The 20,060-nt window shown below is 34.7% G+C and overlaps 5 protein-coding genes across 5 annotated transcripts; 3 read left to right on the top strand and 2 right to left on the bottom strand.

The window, feature by feature from the left end:
- Nucleotides 1-447: 447 nt before the first annotated feature.
- Nucleotides 448-1,402, bottom strand: LOC112027370 (protein CHLORORESPIRATORY REDUCTION 41, chloroplastic). The gene is made up of 2 exons (XM_024060053.2): nt 1,384-1,402; nt 448-1,274 (listed from the first exon to the last, which is right to left on the bottom strand). Exons 1-2 carry the CDS (start codon nt 1,400-1,402, stop codon nt 586-588), a joined length of 708 nt encoding a protein of 235 aa, XP_023915821.1. The 3' UTR covers nt 448-585.
- A 201-nt stretch (nt 1,403-1,603) lies between these two features.
- On the top strand, nt 1,604-6,667 carry LOC112027379 (polycomb group protein FIE1). Its single transcript, XM_024060055.2, has 13 exons — nt 1,604-1,948; nt 2,313-2,378; nt 2,511-2,633; nt 2,971-3,051; nt 3,124-3,216; nt 3,377-3,452; nt 4,312-4,391; nt 4,470-4,541; nt 4,984-5,043; nt 5,193-5,289; nt 5,484-5,547; nt 5,650-5,709; nt 6,022-6,667. The coding sequence occupies exons 1-13, from the start codon at nt 1,769-1,771 to the stop codon at nt 6,083-6,085; spliced, it is 1,116 nt and encodes a 371-aa protein (XP_023915823.1). The 5' UTR covers nt 1,604-1,768; the 3' UTR covers nt 6,086-6,667.
- A 2,004-nt stretch (nt 6,668-8,671) lies between these two features.
- LOC112027386 (transcription factor ILR3) lies at nt 8,672-12,139 on the top strand. The gene is made up of 5 exons (XM_024060062.2): nt 8,672-9,195; nt 10,454-10,516; nt 11,153-11,230; nt 11,305-11,467; nt 11,662-12,139. Exons 1-5 carry the CDS (start codon nt 9,053-9,055, stop codon nt 11,926-11,928), a joined length of 714 nt encoding a protein of 237 aa, XP_023915830.1. The 5' UTR covers nt 8,672-9,052; the 3' UTR covers nt 11,929-12,139.
- A 101-nt stretch (nt 12,140-12,240) lies between these two features.
- Nucleotides 12,241-13,903, top strand: LOC112027388 (uncharacterized). The gene has a single exon (XM_024060064.2). It carries the CDS (start codon nt 12,602-12,604, stop codon nt 13,616-13,618), a length of 1,017 nt encoding a protein of 338 aa, XP_023915832.1. The 5' UTR covers nt 12,241-12,601; the 3' UTR covers nt 13,619-13,903.
- A 284-nt stretch (nt 13,904-14,187) lies between these two features.
- Nucleotides 14,188-17,687, bottom strand: LOC112027387 (probable galacturonosyltransferase 12). The gene is made up of 6 exons (XM_024060063.2): nt 17,452-17,687; nt 16,400-16,455; nt 16,123-16,278; nt 15,165-15,755; nt 14,754-15,056; nt 14,188-14,597 (listed from the first exon to the last, which is right to left on the bottom strand). Exons 1-6 carry the CDS (start codon nt 17,660-17,662, stop codon nt 14,313-14,315), a joined length of 1,602 nt encoding a protein of 533 aa, XP_023915831.2. The 5' UTR covers nt 17,663-17,687; the 3' UTR covers nt 14,188-14,312.
- Between the last annotated feature and the right edge of the window lie 2,373 nt (nt 17,688-20,060).

The raw sequence follows: 20,060 nt of genomic DNA, 5'->3' as shown, positions 1-20,060 counted from the left end.
AGAAAGAGTACAAGACGGAAATAACTTCCTCTGTTGACTGGATGTTTGCTTAAGTATACAGAAATAAGTTGAAAAATCAATAAACCATCTTAATTGGTGATCATCAACTTTTCCATGTCTTATAATGGTGGTCCTTTGTCATTAGTACATCACTTGAAAAGCTGGAATTACATATGGAAGTGCTTTTTTACTTTCAAATGTATATAGCTAGGATAAATCTCTCTATAGGGTGTTGATTTTCAACTTTTTGTATAACCATTTCTAATTTCATTCATTGCAGGAAGAACAAAATTAGAATAAATAAAAAAACTTGTTAGCTTTCTTGGATAGCTAATTTGAATTAGTTGACTGATTTAAGTATAGAACAAGCATAAGGGTATTGCTGTTGATAATGCAGCTTGAATGCAAGCTTGATTTTGAGTTTTTGGCTTAAAGCAAATTACTTGAGTCTAATTAAGAAGTCACAAGAACTGAGTTTCTTATTTAAACCCCATATCTCCAAATAAACAAGACCTTGTGAATGTGGCTAATTCTTATAAAGAAGGTATAAATCAATTGTTCAAATCCTCTACATATATGAGCCTTTCAAAAGGAGAGAGCTACAAGTATAGCTTGTCTGCAGCGTGCCTTGGCCTGCTCAAGCCTTTCACCCAATGTCTCTTCCTTCACTGCAGCTTTTACCATAGCCAAATCCATCTCCATTAGTCTCAACACTCTTAACAACTCAGTCATCATCCTCTCCTCCACTTCTCCTTTATCACTCAACACTTGTGCTTCCTCTCTAGCTCTTTCAGCCACAATTTCTCCAGCTTTTGCTAGCAGCTCCGTGGAGCCAAATTCTTTCCCCATTAGATCCTCCAACTTCTCTAGAAAGTCAGCTATGACATAGCCTTTTGGCTTATCCAATTTGATCTCTTTGCTTCTCTTCCAACCAATCTCAAAGTTTGGTGGCTCAGGTTGTACTAGCCCAGTTCTGGACTCCCTGTCATGGATTATCTCAGACTTTCTTCGCCTTTCAATAGGGAAAGTCTCTGCTTTGTTGTTGGTATCAGAAATTGGAGTTGGGTATGGGAAGTCAGGCTCAGGCAGAGGGGTAGAGTTGGACTCAGAAGTGCATTTGATGAAGGAGTACTTTCTGTGTGGGATGTTATAGATGAGTACTGACTGTGATGAGTTTGTGGAGGTTTGGGGGTTTAGGCTTGGGACAAGGTGGTTTAGATGAAGAGGGTTTGAAATCGGACGAGATAGGAAGTGAAGGACGGTGGAAGCCAAGCCTCATGCCAATGAGGCCAATGTGGAAGCAAATGGAACCAAAGTTAAGAAACCAGATAAAAGCCAATTTGGCTTCACATATTAAAAAAAAAAAAAAGTTTTAAACTCAACAAGAGAGAACAAATATCATTATCAGCAATTCAGTTTTAAGGACAAAGATCAATTGTAATCACACACACAACTCTTGATTATAGGAATGATGAGACAAAATTTGATGGGTTGGTTTTCAGAACCATCATAGATTGGGTTGGGTTAAGTTGAAAAATAGCCTAATCTAACACAGCCCGGCCCATAGCCCAAAATTGTGTTATATATAACTGGCTATAGAAATTAGAAAACGTATTTTTGGGGTTTCATTGACATTTATTAGTAGTGTTTTGGGGCTGATTGAAGTGGGTTTAATCTACATACATTTCTTAAATTCTCACTAATCACTGTCTGTGATTGCTATATTCTGAGAATTTGTTGAAGCAAATTTGGTGAGAGATAGAGAGTGATGTCAGGAAAGTTCACCATTGGGAGCGAGCCAGTGATGGGGTTGCCGACCCCATCAAAGAAGCGCGACTACAGAGTCACCAACAGACTCCAAGAAGGCAAGCGCCCCTTATACGCTGTCGTTTTCAACTTCATTGACTCTCGCCACTTCAACGTCTTCGCCACTGTTGGCGGCAATCGGGTCCGTCTTCCCTTTTTTACTATATATATCGCATTTTCTCTTCTGGGTTTTGGTTATATTGACATTTTGTGTGACATATGTACTTGTAGCTATTTACTTTTGTTCTTTGTGTTATTGTGCTAGTTTAAGTGCACTGTATGTTGCAAATGTTAGAGTGTTGGTTAAAGTTATGTTTTTGAAGAGACCCATTTATTATTAAGGACTTATTTTTAGGTGGGACATATAAAAGTAACAATTTTTATATCAATATGGTGAAGACCCACTTGTTATTAAGGACTTAATTTTTGGTGGAACATGTACAAGTTACACAATTTATTTATTTGGGTGTAATTGTAGTTGTAATTGTTGATGTTTGTTTCCACAGGTGACTGTATACCAATGTCTTGAAGGGGGTGTCATTGCTGTCTTGCAGTCTTATGTTGATGAAGATGTATGTGGAGACAACTGTCCATTGATGAATGACATAATTTTTGTTGATAGCTATCTTTGATTCTTATTTTTCTAATGAATGACTGTTCATATGTAAAAAACCGATATGAATTCAATGTGTTTTGTAGATCAGAAGGATGAGTCTTTCTACACTGTGACATGGGCATGCAGCATTGATGGTATGCCTTTTGTAGTGGCCGGAGGACTCAATGGTATACTCCGTGTCATTGATGCCGGCAGCGAGAAAATACACAAGGTTTCTTATTTCCTGAATTTGAGACTTTTTTTTTGGGTAGTAGTTGTAGAACAAAAGCAGCTCTAAAAATAGGGTGTACACTTCTGTTGCCTAGAGATGAACCCAAGTTGGCTTTTGTTATTTGTCACACCCTATCTAGGGTATATACCCTTCTGCCTCTCATATTGGCACTATTCATATGCAATTAAGATATATATATCTAGTTCTAAATTTGGTTGAAAGTCATAAAATACTATTTTATGGTTATACTTATTCATGGGTATATAACTGTGTAATTCTGAAATATAGTATTATAAATAATGCTTGTTTTGCCCTGTGACATGCTTGTGTCGTGCAGAGTTTTGTTGGCCACGGGGATTCTATAAATGAAATCAGGACTCAACCACTAAAGCCATCACTGGTCGTATCTGCAAGCAAAGTATGAATCATAAAATTCTCTTTTTTCTACCTTTTTGTTTTATAATTATTACTAATATTCAACTGTGACCAGGATGAATCAGTTCGCATATGGAATGTCCATACTGGAATATGCATTTTGATATTTTCTGGAGCTGGGGGTCATCGTAATGAAGTATTGAGTGTGGTGAGTGAAGGATAGAAAGAGTAACGGCCTCCTCCCTATGAAGTTGATATAGGGGGAAAACTAAAAAACCCTTGAGTTCTTTTTTCACTATTTGACTGTAGCTCATGTTGCAAAATAAGGACTTTTAAAGGATTATACAAACACTATTTTGGCTATGTAGGACTTTCATCCTTCAGACATATATCGCATTGCAAGTTGTGGCATGGACAACACTGTTAAGATCTGGTCAATGAAAGGTAAGGCATTACTGTTGGTTTTTTTTTTTTTTTTTTAAAAGAAACAGTTATCGAACAAAATTGGAACATTGGACTACTTAGATTGTTTTTTTTTTTTTTTTTGAGAAACCATAGACTACTTAGATGGATTGTCTGATTTAAAACACTGTTAGACACACCAATTTGAATAGATGAAAAAAAAAATATGCATCACAGAATAATGAACATTAAAAATTATAAACAACGATCACAAATTATATTAATACCCATCATATTGAGTGTAACAGTCTATGTAGTACATCATGTCTTCTGGTAAGCCATTAATGTTGCTCTAGGATGTTATGGGGGTGATAATTATATTCTTTATGAAATGTCTTAAGTCCTGTATCTTGGATTAAAGTGTTAAAAGCATTGGTTTTTTCCAAAAATGTTGGATTCTAGGAATACAAGTACAAATTTTTGGAAAAAGCTTGTTTAGAAGACAATCAGTATAGAGCACTTATCATTTGCACTAAAATTTCTCCATTGGTTGTGTATAGATTTATTTGTGCCATAAGAGTTTATTGGAACATTTTTCTTTCTTCGTATAATTCAATCAGTTTAGGACACTTATCATTTGCACAAAAAATTCTCTGTTAGTTGTCTATGGATTTTATTTATGCCTGAATTTTTTGGAACATTTTTCTTTCTTCATATTAGTGTTCAAATGTTCCAAGTCAAATGATTGGAACTTTTTAAATGGTGTGTTGTCAGGTTCTCATTTGAGAGTTGGCCTGCTTGATTGAATGCCAGGCAGGTCACCTAGTTTAGTTAATTTTAGCAAGTTAACATCATTATAACTTCTTTTAAAAAATTTTGTCTTGTTATAACCTTGCTTCAGAGTTCTGGACGTACGTAGAGAAATCATTCACATGGACAGATCTTCCTTCTAAGTTCCCCACAAAATATGTTCAGTTTCCTGTGAGTAGCAGCCATTTTTTGTGTTACTGATGAATATTTTTTTTCTCGTTGTATCTCAGTTCACCTTACCCTTTTCAGGTGTTCACAGCTTCAATTCATTCAAACTACGTTGACTGTAATAGGTGGCTTGGTGATTTTATCCTCTCAAAGGTGAATTATTGCTTGATTCACCATTTTGTGTTTGATCAAAAGTTGATCATTTGGGGGGGGGGGGGGGAACAAATTATATGGGCTGAAACATTAGAAGATTCGTAAATGTGTTGCCTTTTTTGATTGACAAACTGAAATCAGTGAGTCAGATGCTTTGAATAACTTCTCGAGACGCCATTTGCTGCTTTATAAACTGTGTTTCATTTGTGTTAATGTTGTGTTAATATTTTCCTCTAATACATGTATTCAAATGAAAAGATAAGTGTCGAAAAAGTGACATGTCAAACTCTTAACCTGTTGCCAGTTGGCTTGAACTGGAAATTGTTGAGCAAAGGTAACTGTAGAAAGTATTAGGAGTCATCAGAACTTGGAGTTGCTTCTAGATGCATTCTTGGTGATGTCATCTATGCTCATACTAATGTTCTTATTCTGCCATTTCCAGAGCGTTGACAATGAAATTGTTTTATGGGAACCTAAAGTGAAGGACCAGTCTCCTGGGGAGGTTAGGATTTGTTATCAGTCCAGCACTTATGAATTGTCTTTTATGAATATCTAAGCTACATCAGTTTATTCAAAAAAATTTATTCTTGACATTGGTCGATTCTGTGAAATCCCCAGTTTATCTTTTTATTTTTGACATTTATCGTTTAGGGTTCAGTTGACATCCTTCAGAAATACCCTGTTCCAGACTGTGATATATGGTTCATCAAGTTTTCCTGCGATTTTCATTACAATGCAGCTGCTATAGGTAATGCAATGCTTAGTAATATAAACACACATAGACACATGAGATTTATTGTCAATGGATGTGAAATTGTATGAATCATCAACCAGGAAATTGCTGATATAATTCCTTGTAATTGCATCCACTTGAGCATTATGTCTTCAAGCTTTTGCATTACAATATGTGGAGTTCTAATCCTATATGGTCTTATCTACCAGGGAATAGGGAAGGAAAGATTTTTGTCTGGGAATTGCAATCCAGCCCCCCTGTTCTTATTGCAAGGTTGGTTGGTTTTGCTTGTCTTGGTTAAAGTTTTTGTTAAAGAAAGTTGCAATTTTTGTACTATATGAATGATGTTTTCTTACTCTTTTTAACTTCTTTCAGGCTGACACATGCTCAATCAAAATCTCCAATTAGACAAACTGCCATGTCATTTGATGGAAGGTGAAGCCCACATATATTAGACTATAGACAAAACTTAGATACAATATATTAGATGCTGTTCTTTAGATTATCCTCTTAAGATTTAGCCATGTGGCTACTTAACTTAAAAATACACTTCCATCCCATGAAAAAAAATCCATATGGTAGAATCTTAAAAAGGGAATCTAAGAAACCGCACCTAAGTACTGTACCTAAGTCTTGCTCCTAGACTATTAGTTATAGCCTTAGATTATGTGACTATTATTTATGATCATGACAACTGTAGTGACTGTTAAAAGTATAACATGCAACCTCCCTTTCTGTATGTTGCAGCACCATTCTCAGCTGCTGTGAGGACGGGACTATTTGGCGCTGGGATGCTGTGGCAACTTCTTGAGCCTATCTAAGTGGGTTTATTGGCAGGGTTAGAAGATGCATCTTTCGGCCGCCCAATTTGGCCTGAATTTGGTATATTATTGTAACACATTTTGTGGGGGTTCGGAGGAACCTAAATGTTCCTTGAATAGAGAAATTCTGGCTAGTAAGTAGTAACCCTTCACCTCAGCCGAACAGCCACAGCCACGCTGTAACTTGTTATGAGCTAAAGTTGTTCCATTCATGAAACATGGTGCCAACACTAATGAAAGAGGCAATTTAGGTGAGGATGACTCTTAACTTATAAATTTTAAGGATTCTGCTTAGCTCCATTGCTTCAGGTTTCTTTGCACTGGAGCACTAGAGCCAAGCCTTATCCAAACCTTAAAAGAAGAGAAGCATGTTTGTGTTGCGACTGCTGTCATTCTTGTGTATTACCTGGTTTTGATTATTGTATACTGAAAAAAGAAATTACTCAGTTTTTTTTGTGTGGGAAGTGAAAATGTTTGCTGCCTGGCTCAGTAAAGACTGAGGTCATCCACCCTAAATTATAAATCAAAGGCCAAAAGTAAGCTGGCTCGGTAGAGACTGTAATTTCCACCAATTTGTCTCTGAGATATATATAAACCTGAAAATCCAACTATTATTACTCTCTTTGGAATCTTTTTAAAACGTTGGAAGTCTTTGGAAGGGGTGGTAGGGTTTTAGAGACCGACATTTATGTCTGCCAAAAGAGCTAGAAGAGGAATTGAGTCAGAAAGGAAGTCTTGAGTATCTCATTGAACAAGAATTACAATTTCGGACAGGATATGGATGTCCTTATTGAAGCTAGTTTGGTTATTTTATCAGAAGAATTTGGACTTCAGTTAAGAATACGATTTTCTCCTCTCTCACACTCATACACAAACAAAAGACTATGATCTTGCTCTCTTTACTTTTATTTATTTATTTTTTTTTTGTGTGTGCATAAATAGAATATAATTTCATCATTTTGCATATATTTCATGATTTGATAATTGTTTTTATAATCAGGTTGAGACACCAAAATCTACCAATTAATTTTGGTGTAGGTGGTATTTAAATTCTAAATTTCTTATTCGATGACAAAAAATTTAAGTAATGAAAGAAAAAAAATAGTAATAATTTTCCATTATTGGACCACATTGTGTGTAAGGCATAGGCATGCTCTAATGTCCAATCAAGTAAGCTTATGATTCATCTAAAAAAGAAATGTAAGATTATGATGGGAGAAAATTACGTACGCAAGCAAGTGAACTAGGCCTTTTATTTTATTTAAGTTATCTTATTATTAGAAAAGCCCACTAGGCTAAGAAAGTAAGAAACCGTCTATATCTGGTGAAAATACTAGAACCCAATTGAAAGCTAAGATCGAGGCCTTATGTATCACTTCAAATATCAGCTTTTATAAAATCCATATGAAGAATATATAAAAACCAATCTTATGATTCATCTAAAAAAGAAATGTAAGATTATGATAGGAGAAAATTATGTACGCAAGCAAGTGAACTAGGCCTTTTATTTTATTATTATTTATTTTTTTGAGAATGGCCTTTTTATTTTATTTAAGTTATCTTATTATTAGAAAAAGCCCACTAGGCTAAGAAAGTAAGAAACCGTCTGTATCTGGTGAAAATACTAGAACCCAATTGAAAACTAAGATCTAGGCCTTATGGATCACTTAAAATATCAGCATTTATAAAATCTATATGAAGAATATATAAAAACTAATCTAATTTAGAGATTTTGTTAAACCTGAACTTTCTAAAATATTCCCCATGCGTTTGTTATAAAGATTGTAGTCTCTCTTTCTTCTTTATTTTTATTTATTTATTTTATTTTTGAGAAGAATATAAAGATTGTAGTCCAATATCTATTTAATTCATGGAGTGATGGTGATTCACGTTGAGGTAACAAATCTCTATGGTCACCTTTTCATAAATCATGAAGAATCTCTAGCTACTTGCCATGCCAAGAGATTTGTAACTTAGAAATTAATATTATTGCACTTATCTTTTCCTTAAAAAAGAAGTCCTAAACACTATATATGTAACAAAGCAAATATTTCTTTTTTGAAAAAATTTAAGGGAAAAAGTTAATAATTACCTTAAGGAAATCGGCTTATAAAATATTTTTTTAATTTTTTTTTATGAAATATGAAAAAAGATATTGATTTTTTGACGGCTTTTTATAATTTCTATAAAAGTGTTATTACAAATTTTTAAAAATAATTCAATAACAAATGCCTTAAATGCACCCATTAACTAAATTAATAATTTAATGACATAATATACAATATATGTTTACCTCTTCTTAATATTCTCAAAATTCAATTATTATAATAAAAATCATAGTGTCTTCTAAGAGAAGAGAGCACCTTATCACCTACTCCAATAGAAGGGTACCCAATAAATTTTTAGGCTAAACAAAGAGCATAAAGAATCCCACAATTTGAGCCTAACATTTCTCTTTTTGTTCCAATTGGTTGGGACTGGGCTTTGAAAAAAAAAAAAAAATACTGCAAAACCAGGATTGAACATTGAAGCCTAAACACCCCCCCCCCACCCCAAACCAAAAAAAAAAAAAAAAAAGAAGGGAAAGAAAAGGAAAAAGAAATTGAGGAAAGAAAATAAAAAGAGTTTACTGGGTGAAGGATGACGAATCCCATCCCATCCCAAATTCCCAACTCCACCAGCCACCAATCACCCCATATTCACATTTTCCATTTCTGAGATTTTCCCTACAAACACTTTCCATATTCATTCCCACTTTTCCCGAAAAACTCAAATACCCAACTTACCAAAAAAAAAAAAAAAAACATAAAACACTCATTTCCTTTTCTCTCTCTCTTTTTCTCTCCAAACACGCTCACAACCCCCCCCCCCCCCCTCTTCCTCTGTTTGTTTCCGAGGATAACCCAGATTCCCTAGCCGGGAAAAAAAATTTAGGGTTTTTTTTTTCCGGCAAAAGAATGGTGACCCCAGAAAACAACACCAATTGGCTCTTCGATTACGGATTGATGGACGATATTCCTGTTCCCGATGCGAATTTCTCTGTTCCTAACCCGGGTTTCACTTGGCCTGTACAGGCTTTGAATGGTTCTTCCAGTGTTAGGTACTTGCTTAGCTCTTCTTTGCCTCTCTCGATTTTGGGGTTTTGCCCAATTTTCTTTGATTGGGGTTCTGTATCTTGTTATCAATTTAGGGCTTTGTTTGTTTTTGGGTTCTCTTGGTTTGTATTGGAATTTGTGGTTTAATACAATTAGTAATTTTGCTTGATTTTGGTCTTGTGCATGTGAAATGGTTCAGGGTTTGATTACTATTAAGGGAAAATTAATTATATTGATTGTTTGGGTATCTTGGGGCTCATAAATGACTACAGGTTGAAATTATTGTTGTAATTATGCATGTTCTTGGACCCTTTTTTTTTTTTTTTTTGTGGGTGTTAATGCATGATTGATTTGAGTCCAATTGGTACATTTCTAGTGACCCATTTTACTATTTTTTTTTGGGGAAATCTTTTTGTGCGTATGTTGAAAAACTTAGCTTTATTGTCTTTTTTGTACCATAAATTTGGGGATATGTCTATGGATTAAATGATTGGGCATTCTATCTTGTAATCAAATAAAGAAAAAGTGATGGGGTGCATTATAGCCATTATTAGAACGTGAACTTTGTTATTTTGGGGCTATCCCAAAGATGGAACTCTTTGAACTGCAACAGAGGGTGGAATCAGCTGTTTTGTAATTATGGAGGGGTTTATTTAATATAGTGGCTCATTGGTGTTTATGTGACCTTATTGGTTTTTGTTGATTGACAAAAGTTAGAACAGAAAAAAATAGGTTGTTACTAAGTGACTCAGATGCTATTTGTTTACTATTATATCACAATATCCTCCTGATTCTTTGAAGATGTAGCAATATGCCCATATAAACCATTCTTTCCCTTCCTATCTCGATGCCAATGCAATGCAGAGTATTCACGTTAGTTCTGAAATGGTTTGGTACTAGTATCAGTGGCTGGTTGGAAGGGCGAAAATGGCCAGCAAAGTTCTGGAGACTATGGATATGATATCCTTGTCTTTTAGATGATAGTGTTTTAACAGAATTTATTGGAAGTTACAATACCTTGTTCAGTACAAACAAGGTTACATGATTTCACTTTAATGCTTTGTATTTCTGTGAAGAATGATATGCTGTTATTTATATAATCTGAGAAGTCATGTTAAACATTTGATTAGTGAGTAAGAATCAATTTGTATGTATTTGCAAGCTGCAACATGTGGTTGATCTTATTTAAGGACCTTGTCAATGGGTATCTGTATGGTTACTGACTTCTTATAGTTATTGTGTGATTATATGATCTATTTCTAGTGTGGAAATTGATGGCTCGTTGGGGGATTCAGATGGCGTCAAGGAGTCTTGCCCAAAGAAGAGGTACAAAACTTCCTTTCTTCTCTTCTCGGTTTAAATGGGTGGAACAAGGTTCTATACTACTCACAAAAGCTTGTGTTAGCTAATCCTTGGTGAAGGCTTTTAAACTTTGTTCCTCTATGTCTGTGTGTTTTTTAGAGTATTTTCATAAACTGTTTATAATGAATAGATGCATACCTAGTCTTACAAAAGCCTGAGTTTAAGTAATTAAATGAAATTTGTCGAGTTTTTCAATTAGTCAAAAGCATGCCTATGGTCACAAGCTGCCAATACCATACAGTTTAGTGTTGCAAGTGGGACTTTAATGTGACTGATATAAGATTTATGAATCATTACAAGTTTTTCAGTAAAGATGATGTAACAATAGGTAGCCCAGATTGTAATTTAGCTTAATCAATCAATTTACAGTATCCTTTCATCAAAATTAGCACAACATCTAGAAAGATGTTTTTTCCATTTAAATTTCTTAGCTAAATAATGTAATAAAATAAAATGTCCAAAAATTGATTCGGTAGAAGTTTAATACATGGGTCAAATTTTTTTTATTTACTATTGTAAAATTTTTGAAAAGTATAGAATAGAGCCAAAGAGTTTGTTATTAGATCTTATCTTATCTATCTCTTGCATTTCCTGCTACAGGGGTAGATCTGAATCATGCTGTGCATCTAGCTCCAAAGCTTCTCGGGAGAAGCTGCGTAGGGATAGACTGAATGACAAGTATTCTCTTGGTTTCTTTTCTCCTCAACCCCCTCTCTGTGTGTTTTGCATGTTCTTATGTTTGACATGATTAGGTTTGTGGAACTGGGCACTATTCTGGAGCCTGGAAGGCCTCCTAAAACGGACAAGGCTGCTATTTTAATTGATGCCGTCAGAATGGTGACTCAGTTACGGGGTGAAGCCCAAAAGTTGAAGGATTCAAATTCAAATCTCCAGGAGAAGATCAAAGAATTAAAGGTGAGTTTCTTTTAATTCCTGTCAAATGAAATTTTTTGAGAATTAAATGCTTGCCTGAAGGTTTATATTCTATATGGTGTACTCATATTTACATTGCAATTTACCTTAAAACCAGTGGTATGTCCAAAAGATGATGAGGAAAGATGTAGGCAGTTAATGCCAATTATATTAAAGTTCCTTTTTACCTTGTGTAGGCTGAGAAGAATGAGCTCCGAGATGAGAAGCAGAGGCTAAAGGCAGAAAAAGAGAAGTTGGAGCAGCAAATGAAAGCCATGAACGCACAACCTAGCTACTTGGCTCCCCCTCCTGCAATCCCTGCTGCATATGCTGCTCAGGGCCAGGCCCCTGGCAACAAATTGTTGCCTATCATTGGTTACCCTGGAGTCGCAATGTGGCAGTTCATGCCACCTGCTGCAGTGGACACCTCACAGGATCATGTACTTCGCCCACCAGTTGCTTAAGTTGGGCAACCTACGATGATTTGGGTTACATTTTGACCCAAACAAGTGTATTCATTTTGTTATTGTTATTGCCTGTTTTAGTTTTTGCGTAAGTCTTCTAAGGTCTAACTGGATTTGGTGGATGACTTTATTTGCGTTGCAACTACTATTATGAATTGATGCTGGAATGACAATGTAAATGTTAATAAATTTGTCTAGCAATCTTTGTTTATTTTTTGCCTGTTTGATGGAGCCTCGTGATAATGTTGCATTTGATTTTCTCATCGGGTAAAAAGTTCACTGAAACTCGATGGTGGAAAATACTGAATCAGAATCTTTCTACCTGACGAGCAGGTCTTTCTAAAGAAAAAAAAAAAATCCTTGATGAGCAGATGTAAAAATATTAGCCTATTAGGAATTTAGGATGCACATTGGTTAGCTAATACCTCCTAGCACAGGGCGTTATCATGGAGCCTAAATATTTTTTGGAGAAGGGGTTGCAACAATGACAAAAAATCTTACAATGATGGAGTGGCTAAAGGATGTTGACAGTTACTAACCGGGACCAACTTCTATGTAACAAATCTTGTGAGGCTAGTATCCTCTGATAGGAAATCTTATCTAGATTAGAGCTTTTGAATGCTAGTTTCTTTTCAAGCCACCAAGCCTTCTTTACTCAGTTCCAAGCCTCAAAATGGCTTCCAATCTTCTCAAACTGCATCTACAAACCATTAAAACTGCAAAGCCATCAACCCCATTTCCACACTCAAAAATTCCATTGACGTTTCTGCCATTTCATTCACACCAAAACCTTATACACCAACACCATTCCCATGTCTCATTCTTTCCTCCAACTCTACACCACAAACCCATATCTATCTACTCCTCACTATCCTCCTCTTACCCACCCACCTCAAAAGAAGAAGCCATACTCCAAGCGAAAACCTGCCTTTCAACCACCTTGGAGAAGCCCCTCAACAACCCCAAACTAGTTGGTAAACTCAAGAAACTAAAGCAACCCAGGTTCCGGATTGAAATACCGGTCATTGATGACTCGTCTGCATCACTATCCCAACTAGCTTTCAATGTCTTTCAAGACCTACCCATTAAAAGAAAAGGCTCTCCTGTTAAGTTGTTAATCCTATGGCCTAACCTTACCTTAACAGAAGCTGCAATTAAAGCCTTCCAAACTCAGAACTCAGCCAACCAAATTGAAAACATTGACATCTCTTCAGTTACTGATGCTGATACCAACATTTTGAACTCCGCTGACGTAGCAGTCTTTTTGGCCCCAGAGGCTTTACAATTGGCATTTATAAAAACCGTTACCGAGAGTTTTTATCCAAAGCCTGTGGTGATTTTCAACCCAAAATGGGTGTTTGAGGAGGAAAGCAACTTTAGTGAGCTGAGTGGGTTTGTGGGGTCATTTGAAGTGGTTTATTCATTTATGGGGTTGGAGGTTAGAGGGGTTTTGAGTAAGAGAAAGGGTGTGGTTTTCAAGTGTGTGAGAGATGGGGTTGTGAGTGGTGAGAAATGGACTATTCTTGTTGAAGAAGAAGGAGAATTGAAAGTGATTATGAGGTTCAAGACGCGGCCATCGATAGGCGAAGTTGAGAATGTTCTGTATAATTTGATGGCAATCAATTCACCCATTACAAAGTCTGCAAAGTTTTTTAGGGGTTTGGTTTCTAATGTAACTGGAAAGAAGTAAGCTAAATAACTCTGTTTTGATCTATGATCAGGAATTGAGAACTTTTAGTGTTTGTTGAATTGCCTGAATGAACGCAGTTGTACTTTTACTGACCACTTTTATATGTCAATGTATGTGCTATATTGGTTGCTCAATTGGTTATATGATATATGACAAAAACTTGGATTGGCATTTTGAATATAGAATGATGGGATCATGTTTTGGGACTCAGTGTATTTAGCCTCTGAGATTGTCTTGAATTAGAGAGAGCAGAAATGATTACATCTTCGATGAATTTATTTCGCAGCCCATTTTCTTATTTGCTCTTTTTTGTTTTTTTTTGTTTTTTTGTTTTTGGGGGGGCGGGGGTGAATAACAATTGAGGCTTTCTTTCTCTGTCCAGAAGTGCCAGACAAAAAGAGCTATCCTGCATCTTGGACATATGTATACTTTTGCGTGTGTAAATATATATATGTACACAAATTTCAAGAAATTTGAATAAATAAATTATGATTTGAAACCTTTGAAGACCAGAAATATAAGAAAGAAATAGGAAGAGTAAGAAGGGAGCTTCAAACAACAAATGAGAGTTCACAAAAACAGGATGCTATTGCTGTTATCATCATTCTTTCAGCAAAGAACTCTCATTTCTTTTTCATATACAGAAAGATATTCATTTATCAATATGCTCAGCATATTTTTCTCAAAATCCAACCTAGGATGCCCTAATATGACAGCTCTTGATGAATTTATCAGAAAAGTTGATATACTTAGCCCACAATGGCCTGAGTGTTGGGAATGCTATCTCTAGCCAAGGCTTTGCTCTGCCATTAAAATGGATGACACCAGCACTCTCAGCATCAGAAAAGCTTGTATTGTCCTGGTAACCCAACCCCAGCATGTGCCAAAAGGGGTCGATAACTTGGACATGACCATGGAAAGCAATTAGTCCAGGAGGTAATGTCCCTAGTTGCCACAAACTCAAGTCTGATTTCAAGTTCTGCATAGAGGAAAACAAAGTTAGTGATGATTTATAATATAACTGTTTGGAATTTTCAAATACAAGGACTGAAAGAAAAAGTTAGAAAACTGAATAGCATCACTTTACTTAGATTTTTCTTTTCTTAAACCAAGGTAGTGTATGATGGAGATATACCTGTTCAACCCAGTAATGGTATGTCTGGCTTATGTTGGTCTTCCTCCATGCTTCTAGATCAAAAATGTTCATGCCATAAGCCCATGCACATTCATTGGGGTTGAAATTCTTTGATATCAAAGGATGGGAGAAGTTCAAATAGCTCTTCAGCCGCTTTGACATTACAAACTTATCTTCTCCTGTACAAGTTTCAACTGCTCCATTGACCTTTCCATTCATATCAATGTCCCATAGTGGCGAAAGATCTGTTTGAATCACAATGTCGTCATCCAGGAAGACCACCTTGTTTAGGCTGGGGAACAACTGCAAAAAAGAAAAAAAGAAAAAAAGCATTGACAATTTTGCTTTCATAAACAATGAGTCTACTTTCAAAATGATAATTTAACCATAGCTAACTATTTTTCCTTTTACCTCTGGTAGATGTATTCTAATGTGATTCATCACAGAATTGTATTTAGGACTCAGTGCTTGTAACTTTGCTGCAATGACAACAGGCTTCTCAGTATTATTTGCCACAATGGCTGATGACCCGCCTCTAAATTGTGATCGCACACGTTGATCTTTTTCCATTGCCTCCAAAACAGGGACCTTTCCTTTTGTAAACCAATCGAAATGGTGCAATGCCTTGACCTCAATTATGGCAGGAGACAAAGGATGTAGTGAGAACCATGCCTGCATGGGATAGTAAGTCTTTCTATCCGTGATTATATGTAGGACAACCTTCTGGGGCCTCAATGAGTTTCGGACAAGTGATTTTGCAACAACAGCGGCAGCTAGCACATTGTCTGAAGCGAGGACGAAGTGGAAGTAGGAGTTGTCAACAAGGGCCGGGACGAGTTCAGCAGAAGGGAGCTGGAGGCGGGCAGCTGCATTGGTGGAGTGCTCATTGGCTAGCTTTAGTGCTAGGCAGTGGAGCTGTTTTGGTATGCTACTTGATGCTACATGGCGATATAAATACTCCTGGATTTTGGCTGTCCGGGTTCTTTGTTCAAGAAGAGTAACCTGATATTTGTAAAAGCTTTAGTTGAGACCCTGTCTTAGTCACAGTCAATTACTTGAATGTGTTCTGTGTTGTCATAAATAAAGGACTGAATTGGTGGAAAATTAAAGTGAATAGTATAACTTTGAAAACTATTTTCAGAAATGATCATAAATTTTGTGAGAACTTTTGGTTTTGATTCCACTGGTAATGATTAATAGGCTTGTGATTTTGAAGACACAGGAAATTGACATTTTGTGAAATTGAAAGAACAAAAAACAGTTTTGTTTCCACTGCCAAATGGCCCCTACACTTCTTAATGGTGAATAGCATTTAATTTCTTAGTACTAGTAAAAGAGCTGGTGTAACAGGGATGAAAAAAATCAGTACCATTTCTCTAAGCTTGAAAGCAAAGGTCTTTGCGTCTGTTTTCCCTTTTCTAATCTCAGCCATAAAATCTTCTAAAGATTGAGGAACATCAGATCTTCCTTTTAATTCATCTTTGCCAATGGGCTCTTCTAGTACTTGGTATATCACTTCTGGGACCTTTCAAATACCAAAATTATTTTCAATTAATAATCCAAATTAGCATGAATATTATATAATCGGGAAAGAAAAAAAACACTAATTGAACAGTTTTCAACAAAAATAAGGGTCCAGAGATTACATTTGATTCGAACCTTCTTCCCAAAATACCTGGTCCTAATCTTTTTCCCAGGCATCCTATACAATTAGAACATAATATTACATCAGTAACTGTGTAGAAATTAAACATAATAATATTGTTAATATTCAACACCCCAAAAAAAAAAAAAAATTTATCCTTATCATCATCACCGACAACTTTTATTTTATTTTATTTTGGGGTGAATCAATTTCACCGACCACATGTTTCTGTGTTATTGGACCTATTAATTATGTCATGGACAAAATGACTAAGAATGGACCATTGAATTATTGAATACCAAATTAAATCATACTTTCATAGGGGTATTCTAGATAATTCACAGTTATATCCAAGTCTGTCTACGTAAAATGGATCTCCCGGCAAAACGCAAGAGACTGAGATTTACAAGATTTGAATTCCCCACTTGAGTCTTTCAAATTTATCAGGTAATTATTAATTTACTTTAAACTGGAATTTAATAAGTACTCTGATGTCTGAATAGATAATTAATCTAAATGGATTATCATCCAATTTTTTTATACCAGTTCATGGGTAAATTATCAAATTTTATATCCTCAAATGTCAGTTACGAGGTGTTCTAGCTTCTAGGCAGAATAAACATCCTTCTGCATTAATCCTAGGGACTTGTTCATGCTTTAGATGATGATGTCTTTTAGTGATAAACATATAAACAATAAACCAACCTTCCAATAAATTATTTATAAAAAATAAAAATAAAAAAAAACAAAAAAAAAAAACCATATGGATAAGCAAACCACAACAGAAGGACAGATCTTATACTATATATATTGTGGTTGAGCTTCCTATAACACAACAGACCAAGATGGATAATATATAGTACACCATAATATTAAAAAAATTTCTTTATATGTTCTAACTTTGTCTTTGTTTTAATACTAATATTGGAATTTGAATTTTGGTTAGCTTCTCTTATATTTCTTGTCACACTTTTTTCAAAGACCAGGATACCAATGCTGCAAGTGTCTAGCTTAGACAAAACCGAGTGAGCTAATGGCTTAGAATGTACGTACCTATGGTAGAGCATTTGGTTTCTCCATCAATGGTATCCACTGTTGTCAACACAAACACAAACCGGAGAAGAAATGTAAAGAACAGAAGCGAATAGAAAAGCATTCGATACGAAACCCGCCTTGAGCCAACCTTCACCTTCATAAATTCTTTAAACCCTTTGGCCGGAAACACTGTAATGTGCCTCAAACTTGGAGATATGTAAAGCTGCATTTTGTCCAAAACAAAAAACCAAGAAAGACAGTATGTGTATGTGGACTTCGGTTTTTTTTTTTTTTTTTTTTTTAAACCCCGACGTATAAAGTTGTTGGTCAGGGTGGCGGGCTTGTTATTTCCTTTGGCAATCAACGAAAGAAGAGCTGATGATATGAGTTGAATTGCAAGAACACCATTGTGATGGTTATGCTGTAGAAGTAAGGATTTGATATGTGTTAAAGGTAGCTATCTGTTACCTAACCTTGCTTAGTATTTGGGCTAGAGATGTCAAAAATTTAGGGACTCTATTTATTTTAGCTAGAGGGTGTGCAGGAAGGGTTGTTAAGGAGAAAGAGACATTGGACTGAGAACAGAGAAGAGGCTGTCTTTGTTTTGTGGGTTTGTGTTTTGGCTTCAGTTTGAAGGAGGGAAGTTGAGAAAGAGAGAGAGAGAGAGAGAGAGAGAAGAGAAAAGCGAAAAAAATGAGAAAAGAAAATTATATACGAGAGGGGGTTGTTGGTGTTTCTTGGCTTTGCCTCCACATGAAGTTTTTTTTAACATACAAAGACTTTGAACACTTTGACACAACGGGGCTTCTACATGGAAAATGACTTATTAATCTCTTGTTTTTGGCGTGGGTTGAGGCATTGGTCATTGGAGTAAAAATACAGGAACCTCTACTTCCAATTTTTTTATTTTTTTTTTCCTAACAAATAAAATAAATGAAGGGAACTACAATAAGGTTTTGGCTTATGTTTGCCACTTTTAAACTAAAAAGCATGGACAACGACAGAGACATGAGATACAATGACACCGTGATACTTGAAAAAATTAGGGTACGACACGGTAAATATAATATAATTAATTAGTTAAAAAAATTATATTCCTCCTGCACAAGACTGGCTTGATAAGGCTTAAGACGAAAAATTTGAGTGGAATTTTTATAATATTTGAATATTAATTCAACAATATATATATATATATATATATATTTAACTTGTATATTATAATATTTTCCTTAATTTAAAAATCATTTTTCTTAGTTTTTAGAAGCAAAATGTTACATTGCCTACTTTATTTGAATTAGTATTGGATAAATTTTAGTAGAGATATGTTTTATTTATCAAATAAATTAGCTTGGATTGGAATTAATTATATTAGTTTTATTGATAGATTATTAGTAGTTAGTATTTATCTTTATCAATCTATTTTGAAGCCTATTTTGTATAAATTTATATGTTGAAAAATAAAAAAAGGAACAGTCATGAATTTTTGAGTTATAAATTGTTAGCTAGTCTAACGTGGAGGTTTGGACTCTTTCGAAAGTAACCAATACAAAATTAGGTCCACGACACAAGATTAATAATTTAGCATATTTAATTTTTGTAACCTTTATTCCTGTCTTCAAATGATAATAATCTTCTTGTGACATAAATTATCAATTTTTAGTTTAAAAAAAATTATTTTACTAAAAAAAATGTTGCAATAATGGGACCTTTTTATAAGCATGTGGGGGTGGTTTTGTGTATTTGGTTCTCTAATTTGTTTTTTTTTTTTGGCTTTTGAAGCACCGAATGAGAATGCTTTAATAAGGAACCTATGGTCGTACATTGAGAACTCACATATAGGAATGTTCTCAACATATCCCCACTTGACATTAACATACTGAGATTTTGAGTGTTCGAGCATCTTAACTTTTAAGAATAAACTAGCCGCGAACCCGCGCGTTGCGCGTGATAATTATTTTTATGGTGATTTTATTAAAAAAAATTTACAATTTAAACTAATCTAATAATGAGTAATGTATTTCATAATTATATTTTTATTTATTATAAGAACAATCATAAATGTAATATATGATCAATCCAATACACCAAAAAAACATAAACTAAAAAAAATTAATAAAACTTAAAAATGATTAATTCAACCAATATTAGGATAAAATTTTGTTTTTGATAATCTATTAAGGTTATTTTCTTTGTAGAAATTATAATTTCGGCCGCTCAAAACATATTATCAAATAAACAATTATTAGCAAAATCTAAGAATTAAATTTCTATACATGCATTGTAATAAAATAATAATAATTAAAATAAAATTGCAAAAGTTAAAATTTGTCACCTATCCGATTATTTTTGTTTGGCTAACCTTTGCTTTTCTTTCGTTTGGCTAACTTACTTTTCTTTAAATAATGACATTATAAAGTACTTCTAGTACAACTATTAAGAGTACTTTGTCCACCACAAATGATTAGAAAATAAACAAAAATTAGTAAAGTCTCATAGTTTAACATCTAAATTGAGCACTATAAAAAATCATGCTATGTAACAGAATAAATACCAAATTATCCAAATCATGCTATATAATAGAATAATATTATATTTTTATATGCTATATTTAATTCTTTAGAACGCAA

Source organism: Quercus suber, unplaced genomic scaffold (genome assembly GCF_002906115.3).
Source record: "Quercus suber isolate HL8 unplaced genomic scaffold, Cork oak 2.0 scaffold_165, whole genome shotgun sequence".
NCBI lineage: Eukaryota > Viridiplantae > Streptophyta > Magnoliopsida > Fagales > Fagaceae > Quercus > Quercus suber.
The sequence above is the reverse complement of the archived record's forward strand: the minus strand, read 5'-3'. Positions and strand labels throughout refer to the sequence as shown.